Source organism: Canis aureus, chromosome 6, assembly GCF_053574225.1.
Source record: "Canis aureus isolate CA01 chromosome 6, VMU_Caureus_v.1.0, whole genome shotgun sequence".
Taxonomy (NCBI): Eukaryota; Metazoa; Chordata; class Mammalia; order Carnivora; family Canidae; genus Canis; species Canis aureus.
In genome coordinates, this window is record NC_135616.1 from 23,067,978 (window position 1) to 23,085,464 (window position 17,487).

At 36.9% G+C, this 17,487-nt stretch overlaps 1 protein-coding gene across 1 annotated transcript in view; it reads left to right on the plus strand.

Moving 5' to 3' along the window:
- DSG2 (desmoglein 2) overlaps positions 1-17,487 on the plus strand; it is a 48,237-nt gene that overhangs the window by 15,702 nt on the left and 15,048 nt on the right. Inside the window, exons 2-8 of the mRNA XM_077900350.1 lie at positions 6,956-6,991; positions 8,996-9,130; positions 11,637-11,798; positions 11,929-12,073; positions 12,963-13,129; positions 15,089-15,226; positions 15,343-15,528. Of these exons, the coding sequence (XP_077756476.1) occupies positions 6,956-6,991; positions 8,996-9,130; positions 11,637-11,798; positions 11,929-12,073; positions 12,963-13,129; positions 15,089-15,226; positions 15,343-15,528 (969 nt within the window). The remainder of the gene's footprint in view (positions 1-6,955; positions 6,992-8,995; positions 9,131-11,636; positions 11,799-11,928; positions 12,074-12,962; positions 13,130-15,088; positions 15,227-15,342; positions 15,529-17,487) is intronic.

Below are 17,487 nucleotides of genomic sequence, written 5' to 3' on the forward strand. Positions count from 1 at the left end.
AGCACATATTTGGTCCATCATACTTTAAGTGTCTAAGAACGGGCCACTGCTGCTGTAGGTGTTATAAAAATGCAGATAGCACAGATATTTGTAGAGCTAGACCATGATACCCTTGGCTTTAAGAAGTACATCAATTTTTATAACTTGTTAGTGTAACACGTGGAAAAGTGTGCATATCACAAGTGTACTAATTGCTGAATTTTCATAAACTGAACACAGCATGTGACTAGCAACCAGATCAAGAAACAAGATTACCAGCACCCCCAAAAGCCTTGACATCATATCCACTGACTCACTCTCCTCTTACAGCACCAACCTTGATCTCTGATACCATTTCCACCTCATGCCTGGCTGTTTCTTTCCTTTGCAGGAAAGTCTGCCTAATTTGCTCTCCCATTCCATTCCAGTCTCTATGAAGATAAAACCTCTTCTGAGAGCTTCCTCACAGTCCTAAACCACTCTCCACCACCCTGTCCCTGCTTTAATTTTCTTTTCAGCTATCACAACCTATTTTTGTCTCTCTCTCCAACGCGTAAGAATCCAAGAGGATAAGAATTCTATTAGCCTATTGCAGGAGCTCAGGAAGTTGAAGGCATAAATGAATCCAAATTTCAGAAATCTTTAGATGAGGAAAATGCAAGTTATAAAATTACAGAAATACTCTGCCTCTCTCATGAATAAATAAATAAAATCTTTAAAAAAAGAATTAAGGAAATACCATTATAGTTCTATTGAGTGCCTGCTATGTGCCAGTCACTGCAATAATTACAGTTATGTATTATTTCTTTTAATATGCACTGTAACCCTGCAACCTGGGTATATCATGTTGCTTTCCGATTCAAGTAACAAAACCCAACTGAAAGTAGATTAAACAAAAAGAATATTTAATATCTCAAAGAAAATGGTCCAGAGATGGGGCAGTTTCAGTTTTGAACAATTTTGTACCTCAAAGATGTTATGGTTTCAGTTTGGTTTCTCTGTCATTTTATTAGCTCTCTCCATGTGGTCACAGATGGCTCCACTCCAAATGTCATGAGATTGCTCAACAATCTCCAGAAGCAGGCAAAAAGAGAGAATGTTCATATACTTCTTCCTATTGATGAATAAAGTCTTCTTCCAGACTCTTTATAGATATCTCATTGGCCAAAAGTTTATTATACATTGTTATAGGTTGAATGCTTGCCTCCCCTCTCCACCCCACCCAGATTCTCATGTTGATGCCCTAACTCCCAAGGTGATGGGACTAGTGCCCTTATAAGAAGACACCAGAGGGCTCAAGTACAAGCTGTTCTCCTTGTGTGAGGACATAGAAGGGAGGCTGCTGTCTGCAAGCCAAAAGGGAACCCTCTTGGAGTTCCCAGCCTGCATTACTATAAGATACAAATTTCTGTTGTTTAAGCCACCCAATCTATATATGGCAACCTTAGCTGACTAATACAGACATTTATGCCTAAACTAGTAACCATCAAAGTGAATGAGACTGTGATGCTGGCATATATCAATCATTACTCAGCTCCATCAGCTAGGCAGGGTCTACTCGCTATCTGAACAAAATGGGGTTCTGTTCTCTAAAATGAGAGAAATGGCAATTAGCTATACAATTGAATATGTGTGCCACAGATATATTATGTTACAGATAAAGAAAAAATTAAAGCAGTTTATTGAGCAGAATCAGGATTTTAATCTAGGTAAGACTATTTCCAAAGTCATGCACTTTCCACCAGGTGATACTGCTTCTCAAAGATAATCAAAACAGAGTCTCTTTTGTAATAACAAATTTAAGAAAAGCTGTATCTTTGTGCTTACCCTGAAAAAGTGGCAGAGGAGACTGGGAACAATGTTGTAGTGTATGTGCTACATCTATATCCAGATCTTGGCTTCTTAATACCATCCTCCAATATTAGAAATCAGGACTTCTTGGAGAAATGGCTCATTATAAAGCTGGGATGGGAGAAGTATAAGATGACCCTGGAGCATCTCGTTATGCTAGACAGTAAGGAGGAGCTCAAAAAACAAAAATGGGAACATAGGAACAGAATCTAACCTGAAAGATCTTCCAGTGCTCAAAGCTGAAACTATTGGAACAAAATTAATAAAATAGTATTGGTTTATAACCCACAGAATAAAATAAATATGCATGAGTCCATACTGATGTAAATGATTAAATAAATAAAGACATGAGGGATGAAGAGATGAAGCTTTCTTGCCAAAGAATTCCAAGTAATATGCATACATGCTTCTGTCATAGGAAATGAAGTTTAATCTGTCTCCTCCCCCAGTCCCTAACTCAAGGGAGAGCTAGACTTAGTGACTCTCTTGTGGAGAATAGAGTAGGGAAAGGGAAAAGTAGTAACTTTACAGTGGAGAAACCTGCAAAGGATACCTTAATCAATAATGTCATATGAATATCATTTTCCTCTAATATATGAAAAGGCATTTACCTCTGATATAATATGAAAAGTGCCCTTTCCATATCATGAAAAGGGCACTTCAGAGCTCCATGGCGTTCTTTCCAAAAACATATAACCCTGGTGTAATCATGAAATAAACCAACAGATAAAACCAAACTGAAGAACATTTTACAGGATACTTGACCAATATTAAAACTGTCAGGATCATAAACAAGGACAGACTGAAAAACAATCAGACCAGAGAATATCCTAGATAGATGCTGGAACAGAAAAAGGACATTAATGGAAAAAATGATAAAATCTGAATAAAGTCTGAATTTAGCTAACTCTGTATTATATAAATATATCATTATCTTAATTTTGCCAAGTGTACAATAGTTATTTAAGATGTCACTGGGGGAAATAGGTAATGGAACTCTGCACTATCTTTGCAACATTTATATAAATCTAAAGTTATTCCTAAATTTCAAAAAATCTTTTTTTAAATTTTTTTACAGTTGTCAGGGGATTTGGGTTTGTTTGTTTATTTTTTAAGTAAGCACCATACCCAGTGTGGAGCCCAATGTGGGGCTCGAGCTCACAACCCTGAGATAAGACCTGAGCTAAGATCAGGAGTTGGGCACTTAACCTACTGAGCCAGCCAGGTACTCCTAAAAAAATCTATTTTTAAAGAAAATGTGTGCTAGATCATTGAAACTAGGTCTTCTTTTGTAGGTGTTCATTGTACTACTCTACTTTTGAATAAATTTGTAGTTAAAATTTTTTAATGTTAAATTCATGAAATACAAGATTCTCTGCTTTCAAGATATTAGTAATCAAGAATGACAAAGTTTCCACGTTAAGTACTGAAACAGTAATGAATAAGGTGAACTTCATTGTCTTTAACCCTAAATGAACAACTGATATTCCTATCACATTCTACAACCTTGCTATTTAAGAACCGGCCATGTCAGCATCACCCAAGAGCTGTTTAGGAAAGCAGAGTATAAGGCTAAACTGCACAGCTACTGAATTGAAATCTTCATTTTAACAAAATCCAAATGAGCAAAATGCACATTTAAGTTTAAGAAGCACTGTTTGTAACCATATGATTGTCTGCGTTTCTAACAAATAACATCTAGAAAGGACATTCCAGGAAAAAAAATCAATGGAGATACTCCTATGAGGAATTTGCATTTGAACAGGGAGCTATAAATTGCCTCCTTTTATTTATGTACTAATGAAACATGGTGTTTAGTCAGGATGATAACATTTAATAAAATATCATGTAGGGATGCCTGGGTGGCTCAGAGGTTGAGCATCTGCCTTTGGCTCAGGGCATGATCCCACAGTCCTGGGATCGAGTCCCACATCGGGCTCCCTGCATGCACCCTGCTTCTCCCTCTGCCTGTGTCTCTGTGTCTCTCATGAATAAATAAAATAAAATTTTTAAGATTGTATAATTATTATACCTTTTTTCCTAGGCCAAGTAAAATTTTAGGGAAGAATAAAAGTGGTAAATATTCAATCTAGCCAATTCCTCAATATGGCCAGTACAAGGTAAAGAAATAGGCAAGAAATATATTACTTAATTATACTTAATATATTATGAGTATTTATCCTGATGGTGTGACACTGAGGAATGTTGGATCTAGTTAATACTCTTTCCTTTCAAAAATTCCCACTAGAGAGACATTCAGAGAGAAATAATCCATTCATCGTTGCTTTCACTTTTTTTTTTTATACCATGCCATCTTTGAAAATACATGAATCTGGGGAGCACAACTTTGATTGAAGATATCTCTGGCTTTTTTAGCCAATAATAGGATGAAGTGCGAAAGAAATAATGTATCTGTCCATACAATAGATAATTAGCCATGGTCGTTTGTCTGCCCCAGAGAGGCTCAGACTAAAGACTGAACATCACACCCACTATCCTTGAGTTTCTCCTTGCAGGTGTAGAGATAAGAACATGTACAAGATAGAGGAAAGAGTAAGGTGAAGAATCACATGTAGAACACACCCTGCAAGAAGTCTTCAAAGAGATATGAATAAGTGAAAGAGACTTAGAAATTTCAGAGAAAGCCTTATTTTCCATGATTTATCAACAAGGGCTTCTTAGAACTTGGGATGTTGATAAAAGGCAAACTGAGAAAATCTAAATTTAAGGTGAATTATAATGAATTAATATACAAATGGAAGGTGGGAAAATGAAGGCAATAAATATAGACAATTTCAGTTTAGAATCATAGTAAAATAAAAAATATGTAACAGATTAAATGTTAGCAGAAACAGGAGAAAGGTTTGCTTGTTTTTAAGGTAAGGATGATCTTAAATGTATTTAGTTAGCCAATGGGAAGGAAATAAACATGTTTAATTAGCCAGTGGTGAGTGAAGATAAAAGGCTAGTGGAAGGAACAAAGTTCTTGAGAAAGTAAACGTAGGACAATAAATAGAAAGATGAAGATAAAGCGTACAGATGATGGTTAACTTTGGAAGGGAATCAGGACACCTCTGTCTTGGAGAAGGCAGGGAAGGAGAGGAGGATCGAAGATACAATCTCAGATAAAAAGTGGGGTAATCTAAGAGTAGTGGGTTCAGAGGTGTGGTCCGTGTGATTGGGATAGTCTCCTAAGTGTGGAATGGTGTGATAGGGCTACTATACAAAGATAAGACAACTCTATAATTTATGGTCTGAATGAGCACACTTTTTTGCAAATGAACAGATTATAACAGGATGCTGTGTCTGTACAGCAGGCGTCATCCAGATTCTCCTGGGCAAAAATAAACAACGTGGTCACCCTAGGAAAGGAGCCACTCCCTTGTGGAGGGAGCAGCTATTAGGGAATGAATAGATATGGTAGGTTCATTCAGCCTCTATGGCCCTGGGTAGCAGTGTTGCCAGTACAGGGTCAGAATCAAAGAGAGTAATAGGCTTACAGACAGGGAAAAAGTGAGGCAGGAATATTAGAAAGTCAAGAGAATGAGGGGTCCTGGAGCCACTGTCTTTAGAATGGCTGGCAATAATCTACTAGCTTTGTCTAATAGGGAGTCGTCTACAATGTTGGAAGTGTTCTCAAGCCACTTGCCTCATGTGGATAGTGAGCAAATGAATTATTAATTTAAAAAAATTTAAGTGTAAATAGCCACATGTGGCTACCATGTTAGAAAGAAGAGGTTTAGGGGCGCTTGGGTGGCTGAGTTGGCTAAGCATCTGACTTGGGCTGAAGTCATGATCTCGGAGTCCTGGGTCAGGCCCCACAATAGGGTCCCCACTCAGCAGGCAGAGCATCTGTTTCTGCCTCTCCCTCTGCCCCTCCCTCTGCTCTTGCTCTCTGTCTTTCTCTCAAATAAATAAATAAAATCTTTAAAAAAAAAAAAAGAAAAGAAGAAGGAAAGAAAGAAAGAGAAAGAAAGAAAAGAAAGAAAGAAAGAAAGAAAGAAAGAAAAAGAAAGAAAGAAAGAAAGAAGAAAACTGGTCTAGATTAAGCCAAGGGAAAGTGAAACGAAGCAATTAATGCACTGTAAAGAAAGGGCAGCAAAAGTCAAAGACCAGGATAAGATTATATTGTGCAGTTTGTTTGTTTGTTTGATTATTTATTTATTTATTTTAGAGAGCACACAAGGTGGAGGAGGGGCAGAGAGAGAGGGAGAAAGAGAATCTTAAGCAGGCTCCACGCTCAGCCGGGGTGGGGCTGGATCTTACAATTGTGGAATCATGACCTGAGCCAAAATCAAGAGTCAGCCACTTAACCCACTGAGCCACCCAGGCACCCCTATTATGCAGATTTTAGAGTAAACATAACTGTATTTAGTTCTGTGTGATGATGAAACCCAAAGTGTGACAGTCCTTGATAAGAACCAAAGAAAAGAGTTGGTGGGACTTACGTGTAATGTCTAAATATCAGTAGTTGTGTGGGTGGCCCTGGGAATGATGGGAGTTAGCAGAGTCAGGGATGAAGGGTGCATTTCACATCAAAGCCTTGAGGAAAGTTATGTGGGTCCCTGAGAACATGAGATGGAGAGTTTTTGTTTTTCAGATATTAGTTGTGTTCTGAGTTACCTGGAGGAGACAGTGTGAATCCAGGAGAATGTAGATTCCTGTCTCTGGCCCTGGTCATGACAGGGGGAAAAAGGGGAAAATTTAAATTTGCTTATTTTTGAGAAAAGAGGATAATAGTAATGGTGGTGTTTTTGTTTTTGTTTTTGTTTTTTTTAAGATTTTTTAAATTTATTCATGAGAGACACAGAGAGAGAGAGAGAGAGAGAGAGAGAGAGACTCAGGCAGAGGGAGAAGCAGGCTCCACGCAGGGAGCCTGACATGGGACTCGATCCCAGGTCTCCAGGATCACGCCCTGGGCTGAAGGCAGCGCTAAACCACTGAGCCACCGGGCTGCCCTTTTTTTTTTTTTTTTTAAAGATTTTATTTATTTATTCAAGTAATGGTGGTGGTTAACTTTTTCTTAATGTCTATACTATTTTAGGTGGCAAGTTATTAACAAGTATTTAAACTGAATTGAGTGATAAATTATATTAAACAACAAATAAATAATTTTATTTTCCAGATCTGCTTTTACTTTGGAAATGGACTCCATTTGGAGGTAAGGAATCAAGGGGATTATTTCTGTCTTTTGGACTCAGAGGCTTAATTTCATGGACAGCATTTTGACTATGCCTTCCCAGATTGAAAATGCACATTCCCTTAGACCTAGCCATTCCCACTCAGCCAAGTGCATAGAACATAAATCCAGAGATGTTCAATGCAGCATTTTGTGACAATCTAAATGTTCATTGATAGAGTGATAAAACAATTTATGGTACATGAAAATGTCCCTGATGAGGTAGTGAGTGAAAAATCAAGGGGCAGAATAAGATGTATAGGATAATTCTATTTTTATAGGAAAAAGAGCTTTAAACATGTGTATGAACATAAGACAAGATTATTAAGCAGTTAACAGTGAAGACTCTGAAGTACAAGACAAAAAGTAGAATAAAGTTTTATATTTTACGTTATAAACTATAATGTTATTTTGCTGTTTTGTTGTGTAATTTAATTTTTTAAGTTCTAGAAATATTTTTCAATTAGAAAAAAAAAATCAGTGACCTAGTGATAACCAGTATTATGAAAAAAATACATGCTATATAGAGCAACAAAATAAGTAAGATGATAAACCTAGCACAATAATCATTTCTGATCTTGGTATACTAGGTCAACTGTATTGAAGTTTTCCTTGCATAAAATGTTTATTAAAGCCCAACTGAAAATATATAGAATAAATCTTTCTACTTGAGGTTCTAAAAACAAAAGATGGACAATTTAATCCTTTACCTCATCCTTTAAACAATAAATCCGGGATCCCTGGGTGGCTCAGCGGTTTGGCGCCTGCCTTTGGCCCGGGGCGCAATCCTGGGGTCCTGGGATCGAGTCCCACGTCGGGCTCCTGGCATGGAGCCTGCTTCTCCCTCCTCCTGTGTCTCTGCTTCTCTCTCTGTGTGTCTATCATGGATAAATAAATAGATAAAAATCTTAAAAAAAAAACAATAAATCCATTAACTGACAGTTTCACTAGGTTTTAGTTAAATTGATACCACAAGTTAGTTACTAAGATTTAGTTTTAAAACATTTAATAATTCATTTTTAACCTACATATCACTACAGAAAAATGAAACTTCATTTTCAGTAAGAAAATAATTTTTTACATGCTGTATTATTTTTTAATTTGCCAATTTGTATGGTCACTCTATTACCCTAGCCTGCTAAAGGAACAATCAAATCCACTGATCACAAGTCTTGAAAAGATCTGGTTGGCTTTATTCAATGATTAATGAATAGGGAAGCATCCAGTCTAGCAAATAAAATCTTTTTTTTTTTTTTCAAATAGAATCTTTAACAATTGATCAAAGCAAGAGGGTTTAATAGACCAAAGCAAGAATAGGAAATTACCCTGAGTATTTGCTGATTGGTTAAAGCAGAGTCACTTTGGAACCGGGGCAGATAAGATAAGGTCCTGAGCAGGCAATGCCTGACTGCTTGACCTAGGCCTTCCTTTTCTGGGAGAGCCAAGAACAGAAATTTAGTTATGTTCCAATTTATTGATGCAGGGCTTAGCATAGTAGACTCCATCCTGAGTCTTCATCTGGAAACTTTAATAAGCCTTTGTAACTCTTCACTCTTGGAAGTCCTTTCTTACTGATAAACAAAACTATACTGTTCTGCTGGTTTAGAGACAATTTCTTGAATGCCTATGGAGTTTGTTAGAGTGTATGTATTTCCTCTTTGAAAATGACATCTGTTTAAAAATATGAAATCTGGGATGCCTGAGTGGCTCCCCGGTTGAGTGTCTGCCTTGGCTCAGGGTGTGATCCCAGTCCAGGGGTCAAGTCCCATACCAGGCTCCCCATGAGAGCCTGCCTCCCTCTGTCTATCTCTCTGCCTCTCTCTGTGTGTCTCTCATGAATGAATACATAAATAAAATCTTTTTAAAAAAATGAACTTTATACCTTAAGATTTGCGTAACTATTTTTAAAGTTTTAATAAATTACAGATTACCATACTAATGTTTTAGGATACTTAATAATTTTTTGACAATATTTTATTGTTGTAGGTCTTAAACGCAAGAAATGGAAATACTCTGCTTCCTAAACACAGACACTTAGTGCGGCAAAAGCGTGCCTGGATCACCGCCCCTGTGGCTCTTCGGGAAGGAGAGGATCTGTCCAAAAGGAATCCAATTGCCAAGGTACCTTCTACAGAGAAATAGGAAATACATGTATATTATTGAGATATAGTAGGAGAAGACTTTTATGTTCATTTTTAAATTTAAGGAAAATAATATAACGTACTTAGTGAGTCTTTCCCAGTATTCTGTGTGTATTATATAATTTGGGGCTTTAATTCAACTAAGAGTTAGGGATCTAGCATCAGTTGAGTCTTTGTTTAAGAGAGGGTTTTAACACTCAAAAGAGGTATCATACGTAGGGGACCAAAGACTATTTTTCTTGATACCTCCCCTAGGTTCACTGACTGGTGCCCTATAAATTGGACTGACAAAAGATCCACAGGAGAACACCAAACAAGTTTATTAATGTGTGTATTGCCCCTATAACATATGGGAATACACAGAGATGAATAACTCAAAGATTTGAGTAGAATTGGGGCTTATAAAGCATCTTAGCAAAGCAATAATAAACTTTTAGAGAAGTGCCAAGATGGAGGAAAAGGTCCTTGAATCTCGAGAGATGGTAGGTTGTGGGAAGGCAAATATATGGGAAACCAGTGGTAGAAAAAGGCTAGTTAATACAGTTTGTTTTGTGGATGCCTGGTGCAATCTCTAAGGGTCTAAAGTTATCTCTGATGATTAAATTCTATCCTGCCTGATAGAGAAGGAAGTCTTTATTAAATTAAATTAAATTCTATCCTGCCTGATAGAGAAGGAAGTCAAATTTATGTCCTGCTTTTAGACACATAGGGGAAGCACAGAGAACTTTTCTTAAATCTGCTTTTCAATTGCCTTCAGCTCAAAATAATCCTACCCCAACGTCACATATTTGAGGATGGCATATCCTACCACCCTATATATAAAAAGTAATTTTCAAAGTGAAAAGAACTGGTATCTAATAGGGAGGATGACCATATATCCTTGGTTTATACCCATTGTCCTGGCCTAATAATTAATAACTCCCTTTCACCCTCAAAGTGTCATATTTTTTGATAAATTCAATGGTAATCCTACTAGTATATACCTCAGACTTAGCATGTGCCAACCTGAGCCCTTGATTGTTCCCCTAAAGCTGTCCTCCATCAGTTCTACCCATTTCAGTCAATGGCACTATAATTCTATCCAGTTTTTCAAAAATGTAGCAGACACTATCAGTTCTACCTCCGGAATATATTCCAGATCTGCTCATTTCTCTCCCGTATCATCCAGGTCAACGTGATCTCTGGCCTGCCTTGTCTGCCTGCTTCGCTCTTGCCATCCCTCACCCTGCCACAGTCCATTCTCCAGAGAGCAGCCAGAGTGATCTTTTAAAAAGACAAATCAAAGCATATTCATCCCTTTAGTGAAATTATTTCAATGGTGTCCTGCTACAGTGGAAGGAATATTCTTTACTCTGACCTATAAGAGCTCTTATACAAGACCTCCTCCCTAACATCAGCTCCTATCACCCCCCATCTCCCATTTCGTACATCCCTAAGTCAACACAAACTCTTTCCAGCTCCTCACTCTTTGCCCTTGCTGCTCCCTGTGCCTAGAATCCCCTCTCCATAGATACTTGCAATATCTCATGGCATCAAGCCTCTGTCCAAGTGTCATCCCCCAAAAGAATTCCCTTTTCTGCCTCACCCCATCCCTTTACTCCTGTTTCAGCATGGTTATAGTGCATTCCACTGTGTGACATGCCATACATTGCTTACTTGTATGGCTCCCTTAGTAGAGTGTCAGCTCCCTGAGGGCTTTATGAGGTCTGTTGAAGAAAATTAAGGAACCAATAGGGGGCCACAAAAACACATTTACTAATGAAGAATTACAGACACAAAATGAAATTGTTTATAGAAAAAGATGACAACTACAAAAGACAGTAGAAATGGGTTAGATGCATGAATTTCCTGAGGCATTCCAACCAAGGAAGGTGCTTGACTTTTTTAATCCTTCTGTAGAAGGATGCCTTAGTCTTACTTTCCAAATGATCAAATGGATTTATAAAGGTGGTTTTGACTCTCCAATTTTTACCTCATATGCTAACTATAAACTTTAAAAAAATTTTTTTAGAGAGAGGTTTGGTGGGGAGGGACAGAGATCAAGGAAGATCAAGGAAGAAAAGAATCTCAAGCAGACTCCACGCCCATCACAGAGCCTGACATTGGGCTTTATCTCATGACTCTGAGATCATGTCTTGAGCCGGAATCAAGAGTCTGATGCTTAACTGACTAAGCCAGCCAGGTGCCCCTCCTCAGGTTGCTAAATTTAAAATCTGTCCTCCTAAAATATACCCCTAATGATATCTTTGTTTCATAGCAACCCTAAGAGGTAGGCAGTAGTAGTTCTCTACTTTACAGATAGGAACACTGAGGCACAGAGTGGTTAAGTACCTCTTAGTAAAGCCAGTAAGTGGCTGAGATAAGATTTGAATCCAGGTTGGCTAACATCAGCACATCTTCTCTTGAGTGTCCTCCCTACCCTCCCATTAAAAATATGTGTTACAGAGAGTTTAATGTGGGGCATTCTTCTGTTATTTTTATGTTAGATACATTCTGATGTGGCAGAAGAAAGAGGACTAAAGATTACATACAAATACACTGGAAAAGGGATCACAGAGCCACCTTTTGGTGTGTTTGTCTTTAATAAAGACACAGGAGAATTGAATGTTACCAAGATTCTTGATCGAGAAGAAACACCAAGTTTTCTGGTAAGAACAGTTTTACGTTAATTAGTTTGCAGTTCTTCTTTGGTAATAGTTATGATTGTTTTGCTTTTATATTGTGATAATTTAATTACCTTAGCTTACATTTAATCTATTATTTATGTCATGATTTCAGCTAATTGGTTATGCTTTGGATGAAAAAGGAAACAACCTCGAGAAACCATTAGAACTCCGCATTAAGGTTCTTGATATCAATGACAATGAGCCAGTGTTCACACAGGATGTCTTTGCTGGGTCTATTGAAGAACTGAGTGCAGCAGGTCAGAGTTGTTTAATTTTATGAATGAGTACCCCTAGTCATGTAAACCCCATTGTGTAACTGAACGCTAAATCCTGTATCTTGATGGACGTTAAGTACTACCTGCAGGACAAATGGTAATAAACTTATCACTATAGGTTTGGAACTGCTTTTTCTGTGATAAGTTCAAAAGACTTTACCTGATATCTTTTTTTATCTACAGAACAAATATGGCAGATCAATGTGACGGGTTAGGTCTCCATAGCAACTATCCTGCCTTGTTGCTAGAAAGCAACCATAGACAACATATAAACAAATGATTGTGTAGCTGTGTGCCCATAAAATATTATCAGAAATAGGTGGCTGGCTGGCTTTGGCCTACTGGCAGTACTTTGCTGACCTTTGATTTACGTTATTTCTGTAGTCAGGCTTATTGATGACATGGTCCAATGCAGTGGTCTATGTGAAGACTTACAGGAAAGATTTTTCTTTGATAATAATATACCTTTATATTATAGAGCTATTGCTTTATATTATACAGCTATTGCTTCTCCTGAATTGTTTGTATTTTAATAAGCATGTATTTGTTCCTTCTTCTTTCTTTGTGTTGATTATTAGACCTATTCTAAATGAAATTTGTAGCCTTCCTGTAGGAAGCGTTCAGGACTTCACCCTAAGACTTATCTGTACTAATGTCAGCCTTGCCCTCTTCTTATCTTTCCCATTTCTGCACTCCATTCACACTTACATTCTAATCCAATTAAAGTTTTTGGTCTTGATAAACTCTGATTTTGATAAGCCTTTGAAATAAATCCTTTTGGGAACAGGCTGAAATTATAGAGAGAATAATAACTTACATAACCGTGCTTAAAGTTGAGTTTCATCTTGGACATATTTGTTTCTAATGCCAGATACCCTTGTGATGAAAATCAGTGCCACAGATGCAGATGAGCCCAATACCCTGAATTCTAAAATTTCCTACAGAATTGTGTCTCAGGAGCCTACTTATCCACCAGTGTTCTACCTAAATAAAGACACAGGCGAGATTTATACAACCAGTTTCACATTGGACAGAGAGGTAAATTAGTGTTTTATGTTGTTTATTTTTTAAACTCTATCTTTTTAGCTTTTCCTTTCTCTTTATTTCTTTTCTAATTTTCTTGCTTTCTTTTATATTCCTCATGTATAGGATAACTCCTAAAAATGCCCTCTTCTAATGATGTGCAGTCCAATATGGCAGCCATTAGCCATACGTAGCCATTGAACACTTGAAATGTGATTCATCCAAATTGAGACATGCTATAAATCTAAAAAAGTCACCCAGATTGAAGAGATTTAGCATGAATAAAAAATGTAACATACCACCTTAGTAATATTCTGTTGATTGCATGTTGACACAGTAATATTTTAGATACCATGGGTTAAATAAAATTCATTTAAAATTAGTAGCATCACCTCTTTTTTTTTTTTAACTTCAAAAGTTGACTGTTAGAAAAATTAAAATTACATAAGGACAGCACTGTTCTAGGGCCTCTCCAATCAGGATTCTGTTTCCTAGAGTGTCCTAAAGCAATGTCCTGTGATTTGTGCTCCTGTAATGAAACTTCAGGAGTCTCCTCGACTGCTAATACAGATATATAGGGAAGAACAAAGACTGAGGTAGGAGTCCTACTTAGGATAATAGAAATGTTCATAAAAGATTGTTGTAAATCCCAAACTGGAGGAAAATCTCAGTAGGTTTCCTGGGCAGGCTATTCTCAAAAGGCTATTCACTTTTTAATTTCTAACTCAAAGGGAAAATTTTGGATGAAAACAGGAAATAGAAGACTTTTTAAATGCTACATATGTGAAGGTCTTAACAGTAGAATGCCAGTAGAATGTTGATGATCTTAACACTGTATTGTCATCAAACATAAGTCATGGTCTAGGTACAGTGACTATATTTTGTATTACTTAGGAAAATGATTTCATTTTCCCCAGAAAGGGAGAAGATTGTGCCCAACATTGCTAACAAGATCTCTGTAAAATTAAAGAATATTATTATTCCTAATATTCTACTCTACCTTTTCACATAAAATTAGAATGGAAAAGTATTATTTTTAATTATCCTGATTTTTTATAAGCTGCTATCTAATGAAGTATGGCAAGTTTAGCCAATAATAAACAATGTCTGGCACTTATTGGCATTTACCATGTGCCAAGTGCTACTGGAAGCCTTTTACATAGATTAATCCATTTAATCCAACTAAAAACTATATGAGGCAGATCTAGTTATTATCCCCATTTTACACAGAAGTAAAACAAGGGTCAAAAGGATTAAGTGTATATCTAACACAGCTAATAAGTTACAAAGACAGAATTGGAAGCCAAGCAACTGGCTCCAGAGCCTCAGTTACCTATTACTGAGCAGTTCTGTCCCACATAGGACCCCCATGCATTGGCACTGGCTGACCCCCATTTTTTCTTAAACTCCAACTATATCGAATGGAGCCATAATAAGGGGACCACGTGGAAGATAAGGACTCACTTTGGAGTAGCATGTAAGACCTCATTCTCTAGGACAGGTTCTTTAAGAATTGTTTCTCTCAGAATGTCTAGACAAAATCAACCACATTTTGTCTTCACTGGCCAAGTTTTCTTGGGGACTAGGTTTTTCTTGCTTAATTTCTGGCTGAAAATGAAGAAAGAACCAATTCCTATAGTCTCCTCCTTCCCCATCACTTCCATATAGAGCAAACTACATTTTGAAGGGCACTTCTTTGTGCACAGACTATTTTAATGAGAGACTCATTTCCTGATAATGTTACCAATGACATATTTAAGAATTTGACTACCGACAACTTCTCTAGGCCTTCCTGGCCTTCTAGAAATGCTCAGACAGCAAATAAACAGCATCTTCACATGAATAACAGATCATAAAACTTACTTATGAATAAGATACCCTGTGGTTCATTCTCTTGATGATCGAGAGAACTAAAAAGAAGATTTGGGAGTGGCTCATTTTCACCCCAGACGGATATTTTTCATTGCCTTGCAGGAACACAGCAGCTATACTTTGACAGTGGAAGCAAGAGACGGCAATGGACAAATAACAGATAAACCAGTAAAACAAGCTCAAGTTCAGATTCGTATTTTGGATGTCAATGACAATATACCTGTAGTCAAAAATGAAATGGTAACTATTATTTTTATAACAAACATATCTATTTACTCACATTTTAGTACTAACTAAAAATAATATCACTTGTTTGTGCTACATTAAAATAAAAATCTGGTTTTCATGTTTTACAGAATGAAGGGGTGGTTGAAGAAAACCAAGCCAATGTAGAAGTTATACGCATAAAGGTGTTCGATGCAGATGAAATTGGCTCTGATAATTGGTTAGCAAATTTTACATTCGTATCAGGAAATGAAATGGGTTATTTCCACATAGAAACTGATACTCAAACTAATGAAGGAATCGTCACCCTTATTAAAGTAAGTACTTAATGTTCAAAATTGGCATGGGAAAAGTTGGTGAAGAAGAAGTGATTGTATTTGGAGCGTCAAATGCTTAAAAGTGCTTTACATACTCAACCTACACAACTATTTGAGATTGCAGACTTCCCTATTTGCCCAAGTTCTGTAGTTAGTAAATGGTCACACTACAGTCCAACTTCAGATCAGGGGACTCGAATCCTGATCTGAAAACATGATACCAGCAACATTATTGTTCAGCATACTTTCTGTCTTTCTTGCATCCTGTGCCTGACAAACATCCTTACATCATGACCTCTTGCATCTACTAAGTATCCCCAATTTACTATCTCTTATTTGATCAACTTAACATAAAGCCAGACCTCACTAATAGCATCTAAAAACAAAAGCTGTAATAACTCGACAAAGCTTGAATCCAGTTGTCCTCATACTTAAATAAGAGTCGCTTTGTAAAGTTACATGTCCCAAATGCAGATTCCTGGGCCCTGTCCTCAAATCCAATGGGGTAGAGCTCAGGAACTTGCCTTTATAACAGAAATCCACTTGTGACTGTAATATAAGTAGTATGAGGATCACATTTAAAACATAGTGTTCTGGGATCCCTGGGTGGCGCAGTGGTTTAGCGCCTGCCTTTGGCCCAGGACACAATCCTGGAGACCCGGGATTGAGTCCCACGTCGGGCTCCCGGTGCATGGAGCCTGCTTCTCCCTCTGCCTGTGTCTCTGCCTCTCTCTCTCTCTCTTTCTGTGTGACTATCATAAATAAAAAAATAATAATAAAAATTAAAAAAAAAATAAAAATAAATAAAACATAGTGTTCTAACTTCTTGTGCTTAATTGAACCAATGGAAGGAAAATAATCTTATTAAGTATCTGGGTCTTATACATTTGAAATGTATTACCCTCACAGAATTTTTTAAACAAAAATATAGGATGAATTTTTATCTAACATTATAAGAAGGAAAAATATCAATGTATTTTTAAATGGTGTATGATAGGGCAGCCTGGTGGCTCAGCGATTTAGCGCTGCCTTCAGCCTAGGGCCTGATCCTGGAGACCCAGGATCTAGTCCTATGTCGGGCTCCCTGCATGGAGCCTGCTTCTCCCTCTGCCTGTGTCTCTGCCTCTCTCTTTCTGTCTCTCTCTGTGTCTCTCATGAATAAATAAATAAAATCATAAATAAATAAATAAATAAATAAATAAATAAATAGATAGATAGATAGATAGATAGATAGATAAATGGCTTATGATAGAATTGCCTTATCAGATTTTGAAATAAAATGCAAAGCTACAGCTTTCTTTTTTTTTAAAGCTACAGCTTTCAAAATACTATCCCATTAAGTCATATACAGTCAAAAATTGATTCCAGAAGTTTCTAAACTTTTACAAAAACTTAAATATGACAAAGTAGGTAAAGTCTAAACATAGGAAGAGGAATAATGATAATATAAATATATAACAGAATAGAGAAATATTAACCTGAACTTTCATGATAATAATTATGTGCACCATGCATTAATAGACTATTATATGCGCTTAGACTACCACTTTGTAAAGCAGAGGAATATAGAATAAGATCACCTCAAGTTTAAAGGGAAGACACAATTTATTATTATGCAAGAAGTGGATAATGGCATCAGAGACAAATAGATTTGCCTGCTTATATAGAAGTAAGGGATCCTCTTACTCATAGAAGTTACAACCTTGCTAGATGCTTACAACAAAAAGCCAGTAACACACCAGGAGAAAGTTACTTAGTGATGAACCATAGCATAGAAGTACTGAAAGTATTCTCACTGTACCATGGTAGCACAAAAAGGGATATAGTTATTTCTACCAAAGGGAGCATAGCAAAAAATAGTAAAATTAGCATTAAAGTGACAACAGCAGATTGAGAATGTTATAAATTGACTGATTTGTATAAAGAATTTTTTCTGGGATGCCTGGGTGGCTTAGTGGT